Source organism: Notothenia rossii (assembly GCF_949606895.1).
Source record: "Notothenia rossii genome assembly, chromosome: 1".
In the NCBI taxonomy this organism is placed as follows: domain Eukaryota; kingdom Metazoa; phylum Chordata; class Actinopteri; order Perciformes; family Nototheniidae; genus Notothenia; species Notothenia rossii.
This window is the reverse complement of record NC_136912.1, coordinates 71,169,472-71,192,736: the sequence shown is the minus strand read 5'-3', so window position 1 is coordinate 71,192,736 and position 23,265 is coordinate 71,169,472. Positions and strand designations below refer to the sequence as shown.

The 23,265-nt window shown below is 37.7% G+C and overlaps 1 protein-coding gene across 2 annotated transcripts in view; it reads left to right on the top strand.

Annotated features, from left to right (window-relative positions):
• LOC307014055 (BMP/retinoic acid-inducible neural-specific protein 3-like) overlaps positions 1-23,265 on the top strand; it is a 54,817-nt gene that overhangs the window by 10,419 nt on the left and 21,133 nt on the right. For both annotated transcript variants that reach the window (XM_079641738.1, XM_079641737.1), the window contains exons 3-4: positions 10,383-10,573; positions 13,253-13,437. In XM_079641738.1, coding sequence (XP_079497864.1) covers positions 10,383-10,573; positions 13,253-13,437 — 376 coding nt within the window. The remainder of the gene's footprint in view (positions 1-10,382; positions 10,574-13,252; positions 13,438-23,265) is intronic.

Sequence of the window (23,265 nt, the reverse complement as noted above, 5' to 3'; positions counted from 1 at the left end):
TATAAAGAGAAGCTTAGGTTTCATCGTGAGTTATGCACCTGACTATTTCTTGGCTGGAGCAGTGCATTTCTGGCTCTTGTTGTCGTTGTAAGTGTTGACAGGCAAGCATGGCATTTCCTGATTATTTCTTTTAAACATTTCAGTTGTTTCTTTAGTCCACTATTATTTCATTACAATCATTTGAAAGTCTAATTTTCACGTATGACGCTAAAGACACCAAAGTCTGTACATGCATTACAGTGTCTTCATAGAGTTTATTTCTATAAAGTACTTCTATAAAGAAAATCTACTTCAGTCCTTCAGCATATTTATATTTGCTTTTAAAACCATTTAGCATCCCCCAATGCACTCTATCCTTATCCTCAACAGGAGCTTTCAAATGTCCGTGGCAATGCTCACAGTCTTACGTGGTAATCAAGCCTTTGAAAAGTATACTTGAACCCTACGTAGCATCAAAGGCAAGAAAAAGTGAAATCAGCAGGGAACACTAAGGGTTCTTGTTTATAGGACCTCTCAGCAGGTTTAATAGGATTTTCACAGATTAATGGTCTGATGTTTGTTTGATGTTGTTAGAAGAACTGTTGGAGTCAATTTCGTGTAGCCTTCACAAACCAGCGGCTAATAAGGACATCATTACACTCTCTTCTCTCGTGTTGATCTGGCTTTCGTTGCATTTCTTTCCATGCTGGGTGGATTATAAAATGACAAGAGTCTTTTCTCTACTCATCTTACTTTCAGTCTGATTTGATTCTCCACTTGTGATCATCATAAGCTCAATTAACAAAATTGCCTCTGAAGGTGCCTTTCATGAAAATATCCAACATGCAATTGGCATGCATAGAATTTCCAATGAAAAGCCTCCTTATTTGTCATTTCTAATTTCTATAATCCTCTACTGTATATCTTGCTGGTGCATGCATATTGAGAAGGATCAATGTCACATCAGATTGAACCTAGAGTAGGGAAAAAACGAACTGCGAAAAATAATAAGAACATTGAATCCAGCATAGCAGTTAAAGTTTGCTTGCAAGGTCTTCCACATTTTTTTATTTGGTTTATCATCCTGAATGAAGCATGAAGGACCCATTTTGTGCAATTCTCTTTGGGGAGGTCCTTGAAATAACATTGAGTCTTGAATCAACCAACTGTTTTGCACAACCGGTTATTTTGGTATCTGGGGTAACGGCAGCTACAAACACACACACACACACACACACACACACACACACACACACACACACACACACACACACACACACACACACACACACACACACACACACACACACACACACACACACACACACACACACACACACACACACACACACACACACACACTCATGTTCTGAGAATGAGAATGAGAACATTTTTGTCTATAAAGGTACAGTAAATGAGCTGTGATTTTTGTCTTTCTTTTCACAGTGATTTTTAGATCCTAGTTTTGTAGCAGCCCATGTAGATGTTCTGGTTCAACCATCTCTCCTAGAAAGTACGTTATTCCATTATCTGAGAGACGCAAAATATTCATTCTTGACATTTCAGATCTTTGACATTGCATGTATATGCATAGTTGTGTTTGGGCATTCAAAGCTTTTTCTAAAATGTAAGGAAACTGTGGTTGAATATTGATAAAAGTCCACCATGACATACAACAGCAACTGGATAAATAGTTTCTTCAGCATGTAAGCAAAACCCTAAATAGCTTTTGTTGCTTATACTCAATGTACTCAATGTATGTGGGACTCAAGATGATGTCACACAGTTTTGTGTGTTACATTTACGATTTGTAAAATCAATTTTAACTTCTTCACTGAGGAAAATTATCAGCGACCTGTCATAAACTAAATGGTCAAATCTAAAGTACATATAAAACATAATTCCTAGGAGACTTGGTTTTCTGTTTCTGCATGTAAAAAGATTCTTGAGTACAAAGAAAGACCAAGCTGAGATTTAAAAAGGCTAAAGGCCCAATTCTGAGTGAAGTGAGTGTGAAATTAATATTTTCTGAGTCAGTCTGGTAATTTAATTAACTTCCACCCCTCTAAACCACTGATATGGCTCAAGTAAATGTGCATGAATAAAATATGAAAACAAAAAAGAAAAGATAGGCCTTTTTTTGCCATCCACAGTTTCGACAGTATGTAAATATTGTGCATTTGCTTTGTTGATTACGCTTCAAACTCAGAGTTTTTGATATGTAGTGCACTGATCTGTACCTAACTGCTGTACAGCCATTATACCATATTTGAGTGAAACAGCGAGGACATGACAGATGGAAGAAAACTGTATTCAGAGGTAATCAGCTCGCAGTCAGAAACATAATATCCCGAACACCTGCGAAGACAACTCTGCATATTTTTGCTCTAGTTAAAATGAGAATGCATTGGAGCTCGACACATTAGCATTAGCATGATTGAGACAGCAGCAACAGAAGAATCATAGAGCTTATTCATGCTGGACTAATTAACAGCTGAGGAGGGATTTTATCCTTAAATGATATATTCTTCTTACATACAAAACTAATCTACTCTCTGTATGATAACATTTGCACAAATGCTTATCGGAGAGGATCAATTGGACAGTTTATAGACACCGGAAATGTGAATAGGTTTCAATATTCTGTGCAAATTGATACAGAGCTTTGGGTTATGTATTTATTTCATATGATTTTGTTTAGTGGTATATTTCTTTGTTCTGTGAAGTTTATAAATGGGCCAAAGAGTTGTTCAGGCTAAGAGCAACACACTACTTGCAACGTAACAAAGTTGCCTTATTTAAAAAGAATAACATAATTAATTTCATAGTTAAATTCCATAAATAAAGACTTTATTTCATGTAATATTAAAATTATTAAAATATGGTGTGATTTAATAGAGGTTTTTTTTATATGTTACACCAATATGCGTAAGTGTTTGTTGTTTCTTATGAGGGGCCGTACAGGCCGTAATTCATACTGGTCCTCACACGCATATACATTCTCCTTTTACATACATATATTGTCACTCACATATTCATACATTTTTCACTCACACATTCATACATTTTGCTCTCATATTATCATATTTCAATGCACACATTCATATATTATTGTCACTCACATATTTATACATTTTTCACTCACACATATATACATTTTATATTTATTTTCTCTCACCTTGTAATTACACAATCAAACAATCTATCATTTAGCTCTGGCCTTCACTCACAAAAAAACATTTAGTTGAATTGGACACATTTTTCGAAGCTCTATTGACTGACATGCAATGACTGGGACTGATGGAAGAATTGAGAGGAATGAACTAGGAGCAGAGAAACAATAATATGTTAAAAGACAGCAGCATCATAAGAGGCCAACAAGAGTGACAGAGTGTGTCAGTGTGCTGAAGGATAGACCAGCTATCCAGGCCAGTCTCTAAAGACTTCCCATGTTGTAAAATGCTGCTGCCTGAGTACTAGCGCTGATATCATGTCTACCATCCTCTTAAATTACTCTGTCCAACAATATAAGTCTCACGAAGAAAGGTGTTTTAACGCTTATTCAAAATAGTAGAGAAACATGCATTCTTGTACTCAGGAGGGGACATTTACAGAGGATTACTCAAAAAGTACACAGTAAAAGTACTTCATAGTATTTGTGGGAGTAGTTTCACTAGAACTGAGTCCAACAGTGTCAATCTTCCCCCATCAAAACTTAGCAGAAGTGGCTTGATTTTGTTCTCAGGAGGGGACATTGACAGAGGATATCAACAACAACAACAACAACAAAACACACTAGACGTAGGCTACTTCATTGTATTGTGTTAGTAGGTGTAAGACTACTGAGTCCAGCAGTATCAATATCATTAAGAACTAATGGTGAAATTATCTTGTTATTACTCATCAAAGACAGCAGAAAACATGCATTATGTAATCAGGAGGGGACTTTGACAGAGGATTACTAAAAGAGTACAAAGTAAAAGTAATTCAGTTTATTTTTGGTATCAGTCAAACTAGTACAGAGTCCAACAGTGTCAGTTTTATTAAAAACTTGCGGTAAAAAATGTTTGTAAAAAAAAAAATGAAGAGCAGCTGATTTGAAAAAAACAAACTCGAGAGACGGCTGAGTTACCGCAGTGCAGAATCGCTGCATAGTTTAAATCTCCTAACAATGTTGTCCATTTTAGACATAGGCTTATTATATTTACAGTCCTTAAAAACATTCATTTTCTGGCCTCAATGTGTGTTTTGGCCGTTCTCGTTGTGATCGCTAAATTCACCTTGTTTATAATATTTTCACCGTTCCAAGCAAACGAGTGCTTTTTTTTTTAAAATCACTTCTGCGAGTTTCGCGCCCCTCGCTCCAATGAACATTAGACCATTTATTAAGGTAAAAAACAAAAAGCAAAAACGCCTCGCAGACGCTCTTCCGTTCACTTTTTTAATAAAGAAAAACAAATGGTCCGAAGATACACGGATTCATCTCCCTCCATCATGTTGATTTGAATCCGAAGTTCTGAACATGAGCCCGCCCCGCTCGACCTTCTGAGCCAATCACAGCGCGAGAATTACCTGCCTTCAGTTTCAACCATACTCCTTCCTTTTCCACTATACTTTCTCTCACACATACATGCATTCTTCTCTTGCTTACATATATTGTCTTCATTAATACATATGTTATTTATAATATTAAATGTAAACATTGAATGAATGTGCATGAGAGCAACATTTATAAATATGAGCATTAAAATATATGAATATGAGAACAAAATGCATGAATGTGTGAGTGACAATATATGAATGTGTGTGAGAGTGAAAATCTATGTACTGTATGTATAAGGAGAATGTATGTGCGTGAGAGGACCAGTATGAATTACGGCCTGTATGGCCCCACATACTTTATTGAAGCTCTGCTGTAGTCCGCAACATAAAGTTATCATTGTGATAAAGTTATTCAGAAAAGGAACTTTAAAGATTAAAATAATCTCCTTTCACGACAAGTGGCCAACGAGGTATTTGTTTTATGTTTTCATGTGGGCGTCATGTCCTATTTTCATTTGTATATTTGTATGTGTACACTATGCTAATGTATTTGACTATGTATATGTTGTTCTTGTTGTAGTTCTCACGGCGTAACGGAAGAAGGGAGGCTAGGTTAAACGCCAAGAATAAACGCCCATTTTAAAGAACCGACCTGTGTCTGTTTCGTGAAGAGAGTGAACATCTCTCTAAAGGAATTTTAAATTGACCATGCGTTACTTTACCCTCATACTATTTTGCCTCAAGTCTGAAATACATGGTTTGGTCCTGTGTGCTTTTCTATAATGTAACTGCATTGTAAAACAGAAGCAATATAGCTTGTGGGCATTTTATTACCAGGGGGTCCGCCTCTCACCCTGCAGAAGGCCTTTTTATAGACGCTCCCTTAGGTGTTATTCACAAAGAATAATGACATCAAGGGTGATCTAAACAATAGTGTATGTAGGGCAGGACCAGTGTTATTGTTCATGTGACATACAGTATCACATCGTTACAGTAGAACATTCAAAAGGAGCTGCTTAAACACATGAGGAAAAACAATGTTATACATTCTGTTTATTATTATTTATTGTTTTATTATCTAAAATATTGGAACTAAATGACAAAAGGCTGCTATAAGATAAGTTATGTTTTTCTATTGCTGCCGTAAAATTGATTTTGCTTGTGCACTCTTTTTAATTAAAATGTTTTGAACGATAATTTCCCGATTTCCTCAACCTTGGAGATAACATTAGCAGTAGCACACTCTCCCATAGCCTGCTCAGTCCCACACTTTGCTCTACCACAACCTGGATTGCTATGCATGGTAGCGTGTTTCGACTTCATCAGGTTATCCGCCGGCTTGATTCCCTGATTTGTTATGAATTGGTTTGTTACCAAGCGGCCTCAGGCAGCCTTTACGCTCTGATGGATCTGAGACACATAGACTGTGATGGACAGGTAGTAACGTACCATTCCAACGCTCTGATCGCTGCCCCTGTAAGCTCCTGCAGCTCCTCACATCCTGCTGCACGGCGTTCCCGCTCGCTCGGAGGGGGGGCTGACAGGTAGATGTGCAGCGAGCCCCCTGCTGCACCGAGCTACGGGTGAAAAAAAGCTGCATGTGTCTGATTTATTATTATGACTATTTAAGTCTATCGGCATCTCACTGAGAGGAGTTCAGGGTGAAATACACAGGCACATCCATTGTTGTGTTGTGTGTGAGCGGTGTAAAATATGTAAAATCTTATAATATTAAATGTTCAACATTAACATACCAATAACTATAATATTTTAGATGTATAAGAAGATAAAGAAGTGTATTCAGTTCATGCTGCTGGTTTGAATATAATGCAAAAATACAGCAAAATTATTCATTTCATTCAACATTGAACTGAAACCCAAAAGGCTTGAAGAAAAAGAAACAGATGATCGTTAAATTGTTGAGTGAACATTTGAACTGTGTCCCTTTTTGCAACTAACTAAAGATAAGTGTTATGAATTTGCGAAGTGGTCATCTCAATGGGGATAAGAACAAAGATTTCCAGTACTGTATTGTGTAGCCATAGTGTGTATGTGCGTAGAATGCAGGAGGTGAGGCAAAATGGAGGGCTACATCCACAGATCTGTATGTGTGTGGGTGCTGTATCCTCCAGTGCAGCTGTAGAACCGTTCATAAATGTCCATCAGGGAGCAGCACAGCGAGGCAGTGTGTCGATCACAGTTAAGTTCTCCCTCTTCATCTCTGCGCTGGTCCCTTCTTCAGCCAGCCCCGGCGGACGGAGGGAAACACTAATGGCCGCTCGTTATCGAGAAATCCAGACATGAAATAGGCCTTAATGAGCTGTTTTCTGCTTTGTATTTTTCTCTGGGGGTCATTGTTATTGGTGAGAAATTGATTGGCAGCTGGCCAGCTCCCAAAGGGGGCTCTGCAATATTCTGGGAGAAAGCAAAGTTGTTGCAGCAAGGGCAGCTTTGTTTAGATGTTTGCAGCTGCAGGGTGTGTGAATGTGCATGTGTGTGGGCAAGTGTCTTTGCATGAGGAGGTTGGTGTGTGTCTGGGTGTTTTGGGGGTTGCATGCATTAGAAAGAGACATGTATAAAGAAAGCTTCACCTTGGCCACTCAAGATCAAAGAGAAAAAAGCAAGAAGACCTGTCTATGCAATTAGAAGAAATATGAAATTGGACATTTCAATTAAAAAAACAATATCCTCTTTTAGAGATTAGACGTCTCTATGGCAGTGAAACTTGGTGAAAAATAGAACATCCTGCATATCCAGCAAGATAAAACATACAATGCCTGAAGAGCAAAACTTGGCCAATACTCCCTCATATTAAACTTTTAAAGAATCAATCATCACAAAGCCATAACCTCCCAGGAGCTGAACCAAGAGTCTCCTCAACCTGCTGGTTATCAAAAAACTGAAAGAGAGGCGGTTCCACATATTGAAATAAAACAACTATAACAGCAGACAGATGAGGAGGAGGTTCCCTTTATAATAGGAGTCAGAACGACATTATATCACCTCTCACCTCATGCTCCAAAATACAATACTCTGAAAAAAGAGAATGTCTCCATATAATATAAAAACAACCTTTTTTTGCACACATAACAGAGGAGAAACGCCCAAATGTGATTACATTAATCACCTCATGTCATGACCTAAGGACAGCCAGTGAACCGAGATAAAATATATATTTAGCTTTTTTAGTAATACTGGTTGGTAGGTTGGTTGGCTTATTTATAATTTGTATAATTGTCATATATAGTTGTATTATTATAATTGGGTAAAATGCAAACACACACACACACACACACACACACACACACACACACACACACACACACACACACACACACACACACACACACACACACACACACACACACACACACACACACACACACACACACACACACATATATATACACACACACACACACACACACACACACACACACACACACACACACACACACACACACACACACACACACACACACACACACACACACACACACACACACACACACACACACACACACACACACAAACAACATTAACACACACCGCCACACTGAAATAGTTTTTTTTTTGCTTCTTTTAGCTCATTGTTGTTTTTTTTTTCTACAGCGCGAGTACTGTATTGTTCTGTCTCAGTGTCCTCATCAATCCTGTTTGCAGCAGCAGCAGACAGCTGTGTTCAGCAAACAAGCCCAGATAAATCCCCTGTAAGCTACCTGCCCAACAACAAACAGCAGACAGACAAAATTAACTGCTAAAAGAAGTGGAACATTTAGAAAAAAGTGGCCAGATATATTTCTCAGAAGTTGGTGAAGACCAAACCAGAGTTTACACATCAATCACTCATTCAGTAGACAGAAACTCCAAATGAAGCCATGTCTGCATTATTTCTTGTTTGGCAACACGTTATCCTTTGTTAGCACTAATAGTTTCACAGTAGTCAAACATTTCAAAAAGAAGTGATCTCATTAGTGTCCAAAAATAGATTGAGTCAGGTTGGATGTGATATAGATTGTAACGTCAAACATAGATTAACACCTGACTAATTTTCTTTGTCTCACTTATACAGTAACTGTTCTGTCTGCTGCCGTCTGGCAAAAAACACCAGACCCAGGGACAGCTGTCGCCATCTTACAATTTATTTATCTAAATAGTTATAAATAGTAAATAGTTTAATTGAATCTTACTGCACAATATTTAATTTAACATTTTGTTCTTGTATTTATCATATTATATTTTACGTGTATAAATACTTCTTGCACACTTCCTTTTTATTTTTTGTATTTGTTTTATTGTTTATGTCTTATACAACTATGTTGCATTGTTGGAGGAGCTCGGGACATACACTTTTCTTTGCCATTTCTACACTCTAACTTATCTACCAGACTGTATCTATGTATAATCAAACCAAGCGTATTATAAATGAATGTTTGAATGGACGAGTGTTGAATGAATTTAATTAATAATTAGTTGATTCTCTTTCAAATGACTGTTATCAAGTCTGAACCAATTGTTTCATTGTCTTTTTGTGCTCAAATTCATAGCTATTGTTCAGTTAACATAGAATTTACTTCTTTCTGCATTCAATCCGAACATGTTTTTGTTAAGTTTTTGGTCACAGGACTAAAAAGAAAAGGTAACTGCATCCTTCAGTATTTTCTAACACGTCATTCCAAACATGAGGGTAGATGTAAAAATATTGAGGAGAGAGCATTTGTGTTTCAGCCTTTGCTTTGACCTAACATGGCATGCTTTCACAGCTTCACAAAGCAAAAACACATCCAAACTCACATCCATGATAGATTATTCTCCTTTTCCCACCAACAACCAAAAAGTGATTGAAAGGTCTTCAATTTCTCCCCTGCTAGGTGCGAGTAGAACCATATTCATTGACAGCTGCATTTGCATAGCAATAATCAATGCATCAAGCAGCAAAACTCTGCCTGCAATTGGTAGATAAAGGAAGCTGGCATGCTCCAAGGCCAGGCTGAATATCAAACGACTTCAGATTAAGCCTGTTCCTACCAAAAAAGGCCCTGAAAACAGCATGACTCCATCGTGATTATAGCCCGTCCAGCAACAGCGTCTCCATTTGTGTCTCAAGACGAAAAAAGATTGCGCGATTATTTAAAATTGCTGGAGTAACACAATGTTTTCCGCTATGTTGCAAAGCAATTCTCAGAGCCGGAAGTACAAATGGCATGAGACCTGTCATCAGTAAAAACCTTAACTTGAAGTCCAGATACTAAGTATAATAAAAAGCAGTAGACAAAGGACCATAACATATCGTTTTAATACTTAAATACACGTATATGCAGCTTACTGTATATTGGTATGGGTTTATTAATGTAGCGTAATCGTCCACAATTTCAATCCCTATGGTATTTCGCCATCCAGCCTTGACAATTGCTTTACATCACTGACAAAAACGTTGTTTCTCCACCAATTAAAAAAAATAGCACAATCACTTTTTCCTCTTATGTGGCCATATTAGGCGCTGTGGTAAAACAGAAACCTATTTATGTTCGAAGTCAAGTACATACGTTTCACTTTGAGTTTGTGCAGATTTCCCAGAGTTTTTCCATAACCTCTGTAAAGGACTAAGGACAAAGGTTGTAATATGTTGTAACTGTAGATTGTATTGTAGATGGTTTGTGGATATAAAACGAAATACTTGTCCACTTCAAAATCCCAATAGGTCACCAATTTTACAAAATCAAGAAGCAGAAAACAATTATTCAGTGACCCTTGGTGCAAATTTGTTTTTCCATTATCCATTTGGATGTGGTTTCTGTGCCTGCATGCAGCTTTCATGTTTTGTGTGCTCATTCTTAGCATGTGTTTTTGTGATATTGCAGGGAATTTGGCCGCTGGAAGGTGAATAGCTTGGCCCTGGAGAGACAAGAGAACAATGGCTTTTCCTTGCCACTGGACCCCGAGTTCCTCCAGACCATTAGGCAGTTGGGCAGAAGGCCCAGTCTCAGCTCCATCACTGACAACATTATCAGGAAATACGGAACCCACTTCCTGCTCTCTGCTACACTGGGAGGTAAATAAACAGCTTGTTGTTCTCTTTGATTGTTTGTTGTTTTCTGAATTGACCAACCTTTACGTGATGCAGAAAGCCATGTGGCCTGAAGCCAGGATGGACATGTGGCCCATCCGTAACCGGATAACTTCCAGGAACCTTTTTAATGATTTGATTAACTTTACGTGTATTTCAACTTGAGGAACCAGGGTCTAAATTCAATAGTCAATTAAAATCAATGTTGCCATACTGTGTATACCATTGTTTATACTAAGGAGATGTCTAGGACTCAAGCAGAAAGGCAACAGTACACGAGATGTTTAAAGAAACTTTTTTTGTTTGTATTTACCCAACAAAAAAAAACACATTATAAACCAAGAATCTTTAATAACTAGGCCAATAAAAGAGGTAAACAGAAAATAACTTGAATAAATGTAAAAGCATCTTAACAGGTGTTAACTGAACAAACTTACCTGCCACAATGACGCATATGGAACATATGACTAAACCAAATAGTAAACAAGGAGTCTCTTTGGTCCTGCCTGACTCTCATCATACTACTTCCCTGATGGCTCCCACAGGATTGTTGACATCCTCGTGGATTCATCTTCTTATTATAGACAGATGCATTTCCAAACATTCGGTCTACCTACGCTGTAAAATGTATTATCTCTTTGATTTACACACGGCATCTATTGCACGTCTGTCCGTCTTGGGAGAGGGATCCCTCCTCTGTTGCTCTCCCTGAGGTTTCTCCCATTTTTCCCTTTAAACTGTGGGTTTTTCTCTGGAAGTTTTTCCTTGTACGATGTGAGGGTCTAAGGACAGAGGGTGTCGTATTGTCATACTGATATTCTGTACAAACTTTGAAGTCCACTGAGACAAATGTAAAATGTGTGATATTGGGCTATATAAATAAACATTGATTGATTAAAATTAACAAAATACAAAAGGACACTGACAAAACCAAAATCCCCCCTTTCACATGGAAGCATGTTTTTTTTCCAATTTAGCCCTCACCCACGCCTTTTTCTGAACCATGAAGCAACCTCCTCCAACGTTCACGGTAACTCAAAGACAAAGAAAGTTATTATTACAAACAAATAATGGAAAACTGTGCTAAAATGTGTGAAAATAAACGTAATAATATCAGGTTACAAGCAAATGAAAGTTTACTTTTTAAATCAAATGTGTGGTGTTGATTGTAGGAGTGGCCATCAAAGGAGACCTCTGGACATCTTCTATCCAAACCTTTCTTTCAACTTCATATTCATGTTGCAGTAAATTCAAATTCAAGAACCAAGCTACTAACTACTAAACTGAACCCCAATTAGGAAAGGGCTAAAGTCACTTCTTTTTTTTTGTTCGGAATGTATTTATTCCTGCATCTATTTATCCTTAACCTATTTGAATATTGATCATTTTATCTATATTTTGGACCTTGTCTCAGATCTTACTTTTGGTATATTTACTATAGACATTGAGCTTTTTGAAATGGTGATTAATTCCCAGAAAGATCTATGATCTATGATCTATTTGTTGGAAGTTTGGAAGCTTGAATGCTCAAACAGCTACATATTTGCCAAAGAGTGGTCTCAGCTGTGACTGTCGGATTGTTTGTTGAGCCTGTGTTTTTGGGCTCATAATATCTGACTCAAGATGTAAAATCTATATTTGGAGTTGTTAAACAAGAATGTTAGTCGATCCCCTGATTCCATAACAATAGATGTAATTTGGCCAGACTTTGTGCTGCAGAGCTCCCGTGATTATCTATTTCCTCCCAACTTCTCTGCTGGCTCTTTTCATCTTTGTCTCTAGTGAACCATGATATATACCAACCATATTTAAAATAGATTGGCAAGACAATCCTGTACGTCATGTGTTGCAAACAAATAGAGAGAAGTAAAGCCGCGGAAGCATGGCCTTATATAACCTCCAACATGACCAGTAGGCAGTGTTAATGGATATAGAGTTTATATTTTTAAATGTTTTATCTTAGGATCATGGTGCTATTAAAGGTGATTAATAAAGCTTTTTCAAACATTGTTATGTGTTGAAAGAAGTGGTGCCTGGTAATAATTATTAATCATTCAACTTGAGTTGGACGTCTGATTAATTTAAAATGTTTCATATTTATAACAAAGGTTTTTAAATGAACAATATTATTACAATACAATTATTACTATTGTAACTTCATTACGATTGGAAAAACATTGTTGTTAAAAGTTTTGAAGACTCACTCATAGAAAAAAGTTAGTTATTATATTTGAGATTGTCTTTCAAATTATTGTGGAAAACAATGCAATGTTATATCTATCCCCAGTGGTAATGTACTGTATGTTCACTCTAAAGCCTCTCACAATTAAAATCCCCATAAAACCTCATGCTGTTAGAAAGGATCTAACATTGATCTCAGGCTGTCTACTTTTTGCCAATACATTCTGCTCAGTTAGCATTGAGAGACTTGCTCCATGAAGCATCTCAATTGCACTCTAGCTGCAGAGGAATCACCAAATTAACACAATGTAGAACACAGTATACAGTACGACCGTCAGACAGGGCTAACTTGCCTATGGGACTGTATAATTAACGTTGGCAGGTTTTAATGGGTTAATGTTTACCAGTACACCACTTTATGCATGTTCACAGGGGATGAGTCATTAATGAAGTGTGCTTATTTGACTGTGTGTGTATTCATAGGGGAAGAGTCATTAATGATCTTTGTGGACAAGCGGAAGTTGAGTCGGACGTCTGAAGTGAGCGAATCGAACAGCACAGCTGTGACTCTGGAGGCTCTGCACCAGCTGGCGGCCTCCTACTTCATCGATCGGGAGAGCACCCTCCACAAGCTGCACCACATCCAGATCGCCTCCAATGCCATCAAGGTAAAAAGCTTGATCTGAAACAAACACAAAAGGTTTAACATTCACAAAGTCATGTGCTCATTTGCCAACCCTATTGTTGGATTTCCCCCTCATCTGTTTAATGCGTTCAATGAGATTCTGTTTCAGTGAATACATTTTTAAAAACATTGGCAAATTATCTTGATTTGCTCATTCACTAAATAATCCAAGACATAATGGCCAGTATTAAGCATTTGAAATGGAACCCTACAATCAGCAGGTTTAGCTGATTTGAATGAGACAAGTGATTCAAGCGACCAATCAGGGTCCACTGTTTTTCCCCCTCTTTATATTCACTCAGTATACATGTACAACCATCCATATTTTTTAACTAGCAAATATTACGAACATTGAAGATAGTGAGTTGCTGACCTGCATGACACTGGAGTTTATATAAAACATTCTGATGATCACATATTATTATGAGATGTTTACTATCTCATATTGTTTGACTATAAATGCAAACATGCGTCCCTAATGGAGGCAGTAAAGTTCACATTGTCGTTCTGTAGTTTTATAGCTTTGTTAATTGTTCTGTGGGAAGCTATTGACGCTCCTTGGACCATACATAAGACAATGTGGAATGTTGAAAATGAATAAATGTTCTGTACAGTAAATACAACACTTGTTCTTTCTGTTTTCTGTCTATATTCTTGTGTTTTCGAGATAATTATGGTGCATATGCTCCCTTCTGTGCATAAGCATCCAAACAAATTAAGAAAATCAGACTCCAGAGCGGTCAGTACCTGCCAAGTACTTACTGCTTACTAACAATTACAGGATGCAGTTGGCGACCTATCAATAGGCACTTAGCGGACACTCTAGGCTGCTTCATATGCAGACAATCATAATGCCGCAGATTAATAATACATAACTTTAAGGGACATAAAGCAGACTCAACCCTTTATCTGGAAAATAGCTACTTTCTTTTTAATTTATGAACCTTTCATCGTGAATGCACTCTAAGACCTCACCTAATGTTTCGTATACTCTCTGGCAGTAGTAGTAGTTTCAGGTCTTCAGGAGCAGAACTTCATATTTTTTATAAGGGATGTCAGTAGGTGTTGGGGGTGCTGACAGAAAGTCAGTCTATTTGAAGACACAGTACAAAGCGGTGTGACTTTTGAAGAAGGGTTCACACCCTATATCAGATGTGGATGTCATCATTGTGATGTCACCAATTGGTTTGTTGACTACTGTTTTAAAGCATTGATTTTGATGATTTGGCCATTGCCATCTTGAACATCAAAGCACATGATCACTCGATTTTAATTTGCATTTAGTTGCTTGATATCTTTGTAGGCTACAGATGGGTTTGTCTTAAGAAGGTTTATTGAGCTTACTTGGTGCAATTGCCAAATCCCTCTCCTTTTTATTCTGAACAGACCAACATAATCGACAGGATGGCTTGAGGTCTGACACTTAAAAATAACCAAATGTGGTTTCAGGGCATCTCTTTCCTCCATATGGCAAATTCTGCTGCAAAAGCTTTCCCTTCTAAGACAAACAAGTAGCTGCAGGGTTTCTGTCTGATATGAGTTGTATTGTTCAGCTCAGATCTATACTTCTGAGACTGTATTGGGGACTGTGCACCTGGAACATTGCGTGCCAAGCCGCTTTTTTCGAATGAAATGTGATGCTTTCGCTTTGGCATAATTGCAGTGAATTTAACAGCATGTAATGTTTTTTGTCACGCAGTTTGGAAACCAATGTCATACATGTGCTATTATGACAAAACTGCTTTTATTTAAATAAATAATTGATAAAGCAACGACTTAGCAGTGCTTTTAGACCACAACAATTAAGAACATTTAAAGCACATATTATTTTCAGTGAAGATACTTACTTTATAGGCAAGTAAACTAACAGATCTACTTGAAATTCTTAATTTCGCTGGTGGGTTAAAAACATATTGTCCTTTTCCTTGAAGACACTATAGTTATTTCATGTGACACTGGAGTAAACATCACATGCACACTCAATGAGCAAATGAGATTCCAACCAAGAGAAGAGATGAAGCGAGCAGTACGGTTTATTCCGGTCCTTGCTCTTCCAGGCGAGTGCAGGCTTTTATATGGAACAGCATGCAATGCATATCGAGATATGCTTATGATGTAAAAATCACCTTGCATCTTTTACTGCTTAATACCTTCGGGGTGTGTTCATTCATCACTCTGTCCGTTTTTATCAAGCAGAATGAATTGAATCGGCTGAGTTTGCCCTTCGCACCGCAGACTGAATTCTATTTGCTTTCTGAAGAATCTATTCCCTCGCGTGGCTTTAATGTGTTTGCACTGGCTTGTGGTAAACAACAGATTAACGTCACAGAGTTATACCAGCTACCTGCAAAAACACAATCTGAGGCACTGTCATCGTCTTCAGTCTGCGTGTGTTACTGTATACTGTGATGACAGCTGCTTCTGCAGTGGTAGCTTTCTGATTGGATTTACCTCACCCGACACATGACATGGCTAATACATCACAATTCATTGCTTTGGATTAGAATGTGTTAAGATCCTTTTTTTTTTTACATTTTATACTGTCCTTTGATAAAGCGGATGCCAGGCGTTAAATAAGGCGAAATAATATTGATGCATATCAAAAAGGTTGAAATACTGAGATTACATGACATTAAATCTGACAGAATATGACAATAACAACGTCTAATTTTTGAACATGAAAGTGTAACGTCCAACCTTGGAAATTATCTAAAAAATATTTAATGAGCATCTCAATGTTATATCAACAATCTGGCTCAGGTTTCATCATATAACCTAAAAATAATGCTTTAAAATTCATTTTGGATGCATTTGTTGCTGTCAAATAAACAAAGTATTTCCATCCACCAGCCCTGTTAAGCTTAATGCGATAATCATATTTAAATGATTTATTTAGCTTTAAAGAGAGGGAATCCTCATGACACGCATTTTTAAATAATTATCATCCGATAAAACAGACCAGTCTCTGCCAGTCTTTTTTTTTTTTTTAATCCGATGATGACGTTATCAGTGATTTTAAGCTGATTAATTACCGAAATAAGATCAACCCTGTGGGCGGCGCCATTTTGACGAGTCACATGACCTATTTTACCGGAAGTGACGTGAACTATGCGTTTGGTGTCGAGGACAAATTGACGTATGTGCTTTGTTCATGTTGTTTACTCTAGTTACTCTCACAATTCGATTGAAATATGCCTCAATGTATCGCGAAACATTGCCACAATTCGGATAGGAACAGTCCACGGAATGCTCCGTGTGCACGTGCACGTGTGCTCCGTGAATGCTCCGGAATGCTTTCTTTATTTGATTGATGAACTACTATGGAATTTATTCAACTACATTGTACCATTATTATGTTAGGCAGGGCTGCCAACACTCACGCATTGAGATTGAGAGTCACGCAATTAACCCATATCTCACGCACTCACGCCACACTTGCCTTTCCTCACGCTAAGTTTTTGTCCAAAACAAATGTATATAAATATAAAAATAAAGTGAAGGAACAGCAAACCGAGCGGTCTACGAAATGAGACGGTCTTCTGGCTTAGTTCAGTAAAGTTGGAACGATATTGGGAGATTCTGATTTCACGGATCAATAACTCATGAAAACGTTATTCAGACACAAATGACGTCTCCTAAGTACAGTGGTAAGGTTGACAACGAACTAAAATCACATTTTGATTAAAAAAAAAAGCCAATACGCGCCGTCCTCCGAGCTGGGCACATTACATTGGTCTCTATCCGCAGCCGGAGACGAAACGAGTGCTCAGGGACCGTCTGCAAAGTGCAACTCCCAAAAAAGAGAATACAATAATATTCAATCACTATTATACAGCTTATTACTACCAAACTCACCACACACATCAATAGTCTCCTGGTGGTCATACTACAGCAAGGAGTTTGGAAGAATATGCTTTTGAATAATTTTGGGGAATATTTATAATGTAAAATCTTCAATAAATATGGCATCATCTTAAATAACTTTACTATTATCCAGTATATTTCTACCAAACTCACTATTTGCATTGTTGTTGTTAGCATCTGGTTAGCTTAACGGATATTAAAAGCTGTTTCTAAAACAATGAGAGGGAGAGCTCTGTCCTGTCAGACTGAGAGATAACTACAGCTCACTGAGGTAAGGGACTCTGTTTAGATACTTTAGTCTAGTTATCTCAGTGGGTCTCATATGTTTTGGTCACCATTTATGAGAATAAATAAAAAACAGTTATGAAATACTATATGACAGTGAAACAAGAATACAGTTTAAAAGGTGAGTGATTTGTAAAATATCCATAAAGAAAAAGAAAATCTGTTTACCATAAATTCATTTTGCTCTCAAAGTGCACCAGGTTGATGCATTTAACTTAAATATTTTAAAAAAAAATCTTCCCGGGGGAGCATGCCCCCGGACCCCCCTAGAGGAGATGAGGACCCCCCCCACTTATAAAATATCACTTGATTGTAAGAGTTGCGGGTACACTGTGTATGTGCGTATTCCACTGTAGCGCCCGGTACATTGATGGGAAACCCTGTACATGTTCAATACATTTGTAACACTGTACACATTAACGTTTCTTTTTTCGGTTCACCAAAAAAAAATCTCACTCCAAGCTGAACTCAAATGTTGGCAGCCCTGTGCTAGGACTCCTAGCCTACATTGTTCTATAAAGAGTGCATTCTGTAGATATGCTTTTTGATTTCTTTTATCATGGCTATACTTAGTAAAGTTTTGGTTTTGAAAATTATCTGTCATTGTCCTTCATGTCCTTGCCATGCAATTGTAGACATAATCCATTTGACACGCTTTAGAATTAACAACCATAAACTTCTTATTGAATATGGTCGATACACAAATACTCCTGTAAATGACAGGTTGTGCAAACATTGCCATGAGATTGAGGATGAAAATCATTTCCTCCTAGAATGTAAACGTCATTATAAAACTTTTGATAAAGTCAATTCAATCTTTAATCCAGAACTTCCTAACCAAATAAAATGTATTTAGTTGATATGTCCATTAATAATAATAATAATAATAATAATAATAATAATAATTGTAAAGTATATAATGCTAAGAAAAAGGGCTTTACCCGTCAAATTTACCCACCTTTCATTTATTGGTTCAACCAAAGAGGTGCGTTTCACATCCTTCATGGCAACCAGTGCTGTTCTCAATACAGCTTTTTCTAACACCACAGTGTCGAATTCCCTTTGTAAACATATGCAATCCAAGTCATCTGTGAACAGTTTATTTTCAAGCTCTTCAAGCTCATGACAACATATGTTCATAAGAGGATTGTCCATGGCTACGCACCGATCGCAAGTACACCATTCATGTGCAGGTCTCCCTACTCGCCCCAGGGAATCAATTACACAAGTAAAGGGATCGTCTCCAGCAAGATCACCGAGCTGTTCATCCTCATCGTCACTGTCCCTGGATTCCTGACGGTTCTGGCCACTTGGCTCGAACCTGTATGGCTAAATTCCCCCATCCAATCTCTCCACATTGCTCAAAACTTCTTCCTCGGCTGATGAGTCCGAACTCAAATACTCCGCCATGTTTTCGTCAAATGAGCTGTCGTGTTTACAAAGTGAACGCATAGATGACGTCACGACCTAGTTTTTCGGATCATGTGACTACAGAAAATGGCCAAAATGGCAGCTGCCTGACGGAATATACAGGTTTTGATAAAAAAGAGCTATAAAATCATTATTTACCGGGGAATATCGCTGATTCCTTCAGGGTATGGTTTAAACATAATGTTTCACTAAATACTGAAGTTTTTATTAACTAATGACTGGAGCCTTCCTTTAAATAAAAGAAGCCAGTGAATATATTTTGTCCAAAGGATGAGGATAGTGTAAAGCTTTAATACTTATATTTGTATTAATCATTATTTAGAAAATATGAGATACCAGCCATCATTTCCCGGAGCCCAGGGTGATGCATTCAAACAACAGAGCCCATTACAATAATGACAAAAACAATAAATAGCAAATCCTTTATTGAAAAGCAGAGTCTGTCATTTTGGCTTGATCAACGAAATCATCTAAGCAAGTAATTGATATACCGATATAGTTATTTATTTAGTAATTCAAACAACATAAATGTATTGGTGCTTGTGTAGTCTCATGATTTTACCTGTAACCCAACGAAGTACCACCCTACCAAGCAAATGTTGTGTGGAGATCTAGCAAATAGGATCAAGTGTGATAGGATTATGTTAAGAAAGTAAACAAAGGAGTCCATCGAAGCGTTTCAGGCAGGGGGGGCGGGGGGGGGAGTGTGTGTGGAATAAATTCCCTCTGGTGTGAACATTTGCATGCACAATAAACTTTATAACACACTACAGGAAAGGTTCAACTTTAACGCATGAAGGGTCTCTTTAATATTTGAGAGGCTGAACATGCATGTGCATAACAAATATTTAATATAAAGACTTGAATACTCCATGTTTCATCAAAAACTGATGATCAAATTATTAACTGGGTGGAATTAAATGTATAAGATAAACTGGCCATCCCTAGTACAATATTATTTGATGATTCCTGACACAAACACATAGTTATCTATGCATTGCATGCCTAGATTGTACAAAGAAAGTCATCAGCGAGTAGAGATTTCTTTCTCCATTGAAGAAACTGAAGATGAGTCTGAATCCCTCATTCTGACTGTGGAGCTGCAGCTAAAACATTAAGTCCCTTGGTTTTTTTCTGAGCTCCAGCCCATTTTTCATTGACTCATCCTTTGCTTTACAGCGCATCGGAGATACAACTGTGCATTCTCTAAAGTGAATTGGCAAGAAGACATTGAGCTGATTTGGCAGCAGCCACTGAACCAAAGTGCTGCTAAAAAAAAACGTGATTGAGATGAATAAAGAAGTAGTCCTTTGGGGTACATTTGTTTGTGATGCATTTTCAGGTGACTGATGTAAGATATGCACAACGTCAGCAGCCCTTAATTGGGAACATGGGTTTTTACCTCACCCTGATGAAGACAGATGCCAAAACAAAGCTGCATTGAAGAAGAGCACAGGTCTCCTGGTTCTAAGAGATACTCATTTTAAATTGTAGAAATGCCTGGCATTAAGGCATCAAGTAAAGCAAAACCTGCAAAATAATCAAAGATGAGGGGAAAAGGGATAGTAGTGCCAAAATAAAAGGTTTCTGCTATAACATAGTGTCATGAATCATCCCTTCCATTTCTGTAATTTCCTTTGAGAGCCTCCATCATTTGTCAAACGTTTTGCGGTATGAGTTAAGGTGTCATATGTGACTGAACAGGAGGGATGAGACGGGGATAGACAGGTCTTATTTAAAAAGGCTTTTCAGCCGAGGATGGAGGTGAGGCAGTTGCGCAGGAAATGCGACATCAATCAACGTGCTTACCCTTGATTTGCAGCCCAGGCTCCCTCTGTATTGAAGATTCATTAAACCAAAGTTGGGAGGAGAATATCATTGACGGGGAGGAGAAGTGATAAGGGATGTTTGACCCAATTTGCCACGCGAGCCTTGTTTGTTCAGTCAGTCGTGCAGCGTCACGCTTCATTTGTTGGCGTAGAAGGAAACACAAGTAAAAGTCGAGCCCCAGAAATCAGATAATGGTTGCTGAGGAGCGGTTTCAGGGAACACGGTTCCCTGAGTTCGGGGCAGTTTTGATGGCAAGATAAACCAAAAAAACGCAGTGTTATCGCAAGCTCTGATGAATAATTCATTATAGTAGATTTCTTTCCGCATCTGCATTATTCAAAAAGGAACCTAAACGTCCTGTTTGGTGTCTTTTCAACTCGTCTTTAACATTTAACAAGATCTATAGGTGTCCTTCCTTAATATGTGTGGGAGTGAGGAAGAATCCTAAAATATTCCTCCTTATAAATAGTTGTATGATACTGTAGCTCCTGGCTCTAATCTTATGTCTCACTTCCCATTCTTTTTAAGAATTTTACTTCTTCCAGCTATTTTGCTTTAATCTGCAGCTGGTTCAAAGAAGTGAAGCCTGGAGAGCAAAAATAAATACACAGAATGTGCTCCCTTGGCCCCTTTTCAAGTGACTGGTACTTCCTGTAAAATTGAGAGTCTCAGTGACTATAACACCACACAGAGGATTAAATTCCACTTTCTTCTACCAAAGGTTGCCCTCTGTTCCCCTATGGATTGGAGTGACATTTTTTTCTCGTAGACACTTAATTGCTCATCATTCTGATGCTATTTTCTTCTCGTTCCCCCTTTTCTCACTTATAGTAAGCTTATCCCTCACTGGTTTGCATTAGTCTGTGAGCCAGTGCAACAAAGTGGTCTTAATACATGCATTGAAATCCTCAGTGTCTAAATAAACAACCTGAAACATATCTGAGATGCACATTTTTGCAAATCTACTATGCCGTGGTGATTAAGCCTGCGACAATTCGTGAAGGTGCAGAGAATGAGGCGATTCTGAAATGAAAGATGATTTTCATGAAACATTAATGCTATCTTGTAGGCCTACTTTTTTTCCTCTAGCAAGCAGAAAGTGCAGCCATTTAAAGCCCATTGTTGCTCATTATGACAACACAAGCTAACACTAAGTGACATTTTATGCTGTTTTTGTGGAATTATTCATATGATGGATTTGCAACACTGATACATGTTCATCAGTAACATGCTTTCAACTAACTGGTCGTACAATAATATTAAAGTCTTCATTTTTCTTTTTTAAATAATGGATGTGCCTTAGAGCTATATATATTAGTAGACCATGTCAACAGGATAAGTGCTGCTTTGCCCTGCAGATAACACAACGCTTTCCACCAATCTAAAATCTGTGCGAGAAAAGATGAGGCATAATCTCATTTAGATGATGCAGGTGTTTAAGTTATCCATGTATTAGCATAATTTCCTTGAATTATGTATTTATTTATTTTTTAAACAGCATTAATTAGAAAAGTACCTCCACTGGTTGAAAAAAAAAAGGTCTTATGTCTTAAAGTCAATGAGAAAATTACCCTACTTCCTATTTTAACCCTGGTGGACATTTTTCTGATGAGTTTATGGTTTCAAATGCTATTTTCAAGTATTTGTCTTAACAGCACGATGCTTTTATAGGTCATGCTTTCATTAAAAGCTAAATAAAGCTGATATTTGAAGGCGGTGCTAGCTTGTGATTGGGGCGTGGTCCAGTTTTTGACTTACAACTTTATTCCTTTCACAGTGTACTTTCAGTGTTCAGATGTACTTTTCTCCACACTTAATTAAAATACGAAAATCACAAAAAAAAATGGAGATGTCCAAAATGTCAAAACCATAGTCCAGGCTAAAAACCAATGGGTGACGTCACTTACTAATAACTATGTAACTTTCTTGTTACCATTATATGTATATTGATTACTACCTGCTACTAATTTATTTAATAATATTATGATCTATTTAACGTTTCTTGTTAATTAGTCATGTGTTTAATATGTGCTCTGAGTTTTCATTTTCCTCCCAGTGTTCAATACCTGTTTTTGCAACAAAACTATTATTTCCCAAGTAAACCACATTTCAAGGGAAGAGTGTTCTTGCTGGAACACTTGTCCCAACATTACCCCGGTCTGCAGAAGAGACTCAGTTAAACTAGCAGCTGAGTAGTGTTCAATCCAGTTACAATGCCAAATACTATCTCTGGCTCTCGCCTGCTCCAACTTTCCAAACGACACGTCCTGAGCCACTGCACTCGTGTGTTGGGCCACAGTGTAGTCTGAGAGTGGAAATATGTCAACTTTCCAAGCAGCAGTTTCCCCTGAACAGTGTGTCTGGCAGAGCTACACTTTCAGCGACAGAGTGTGATGTGAAG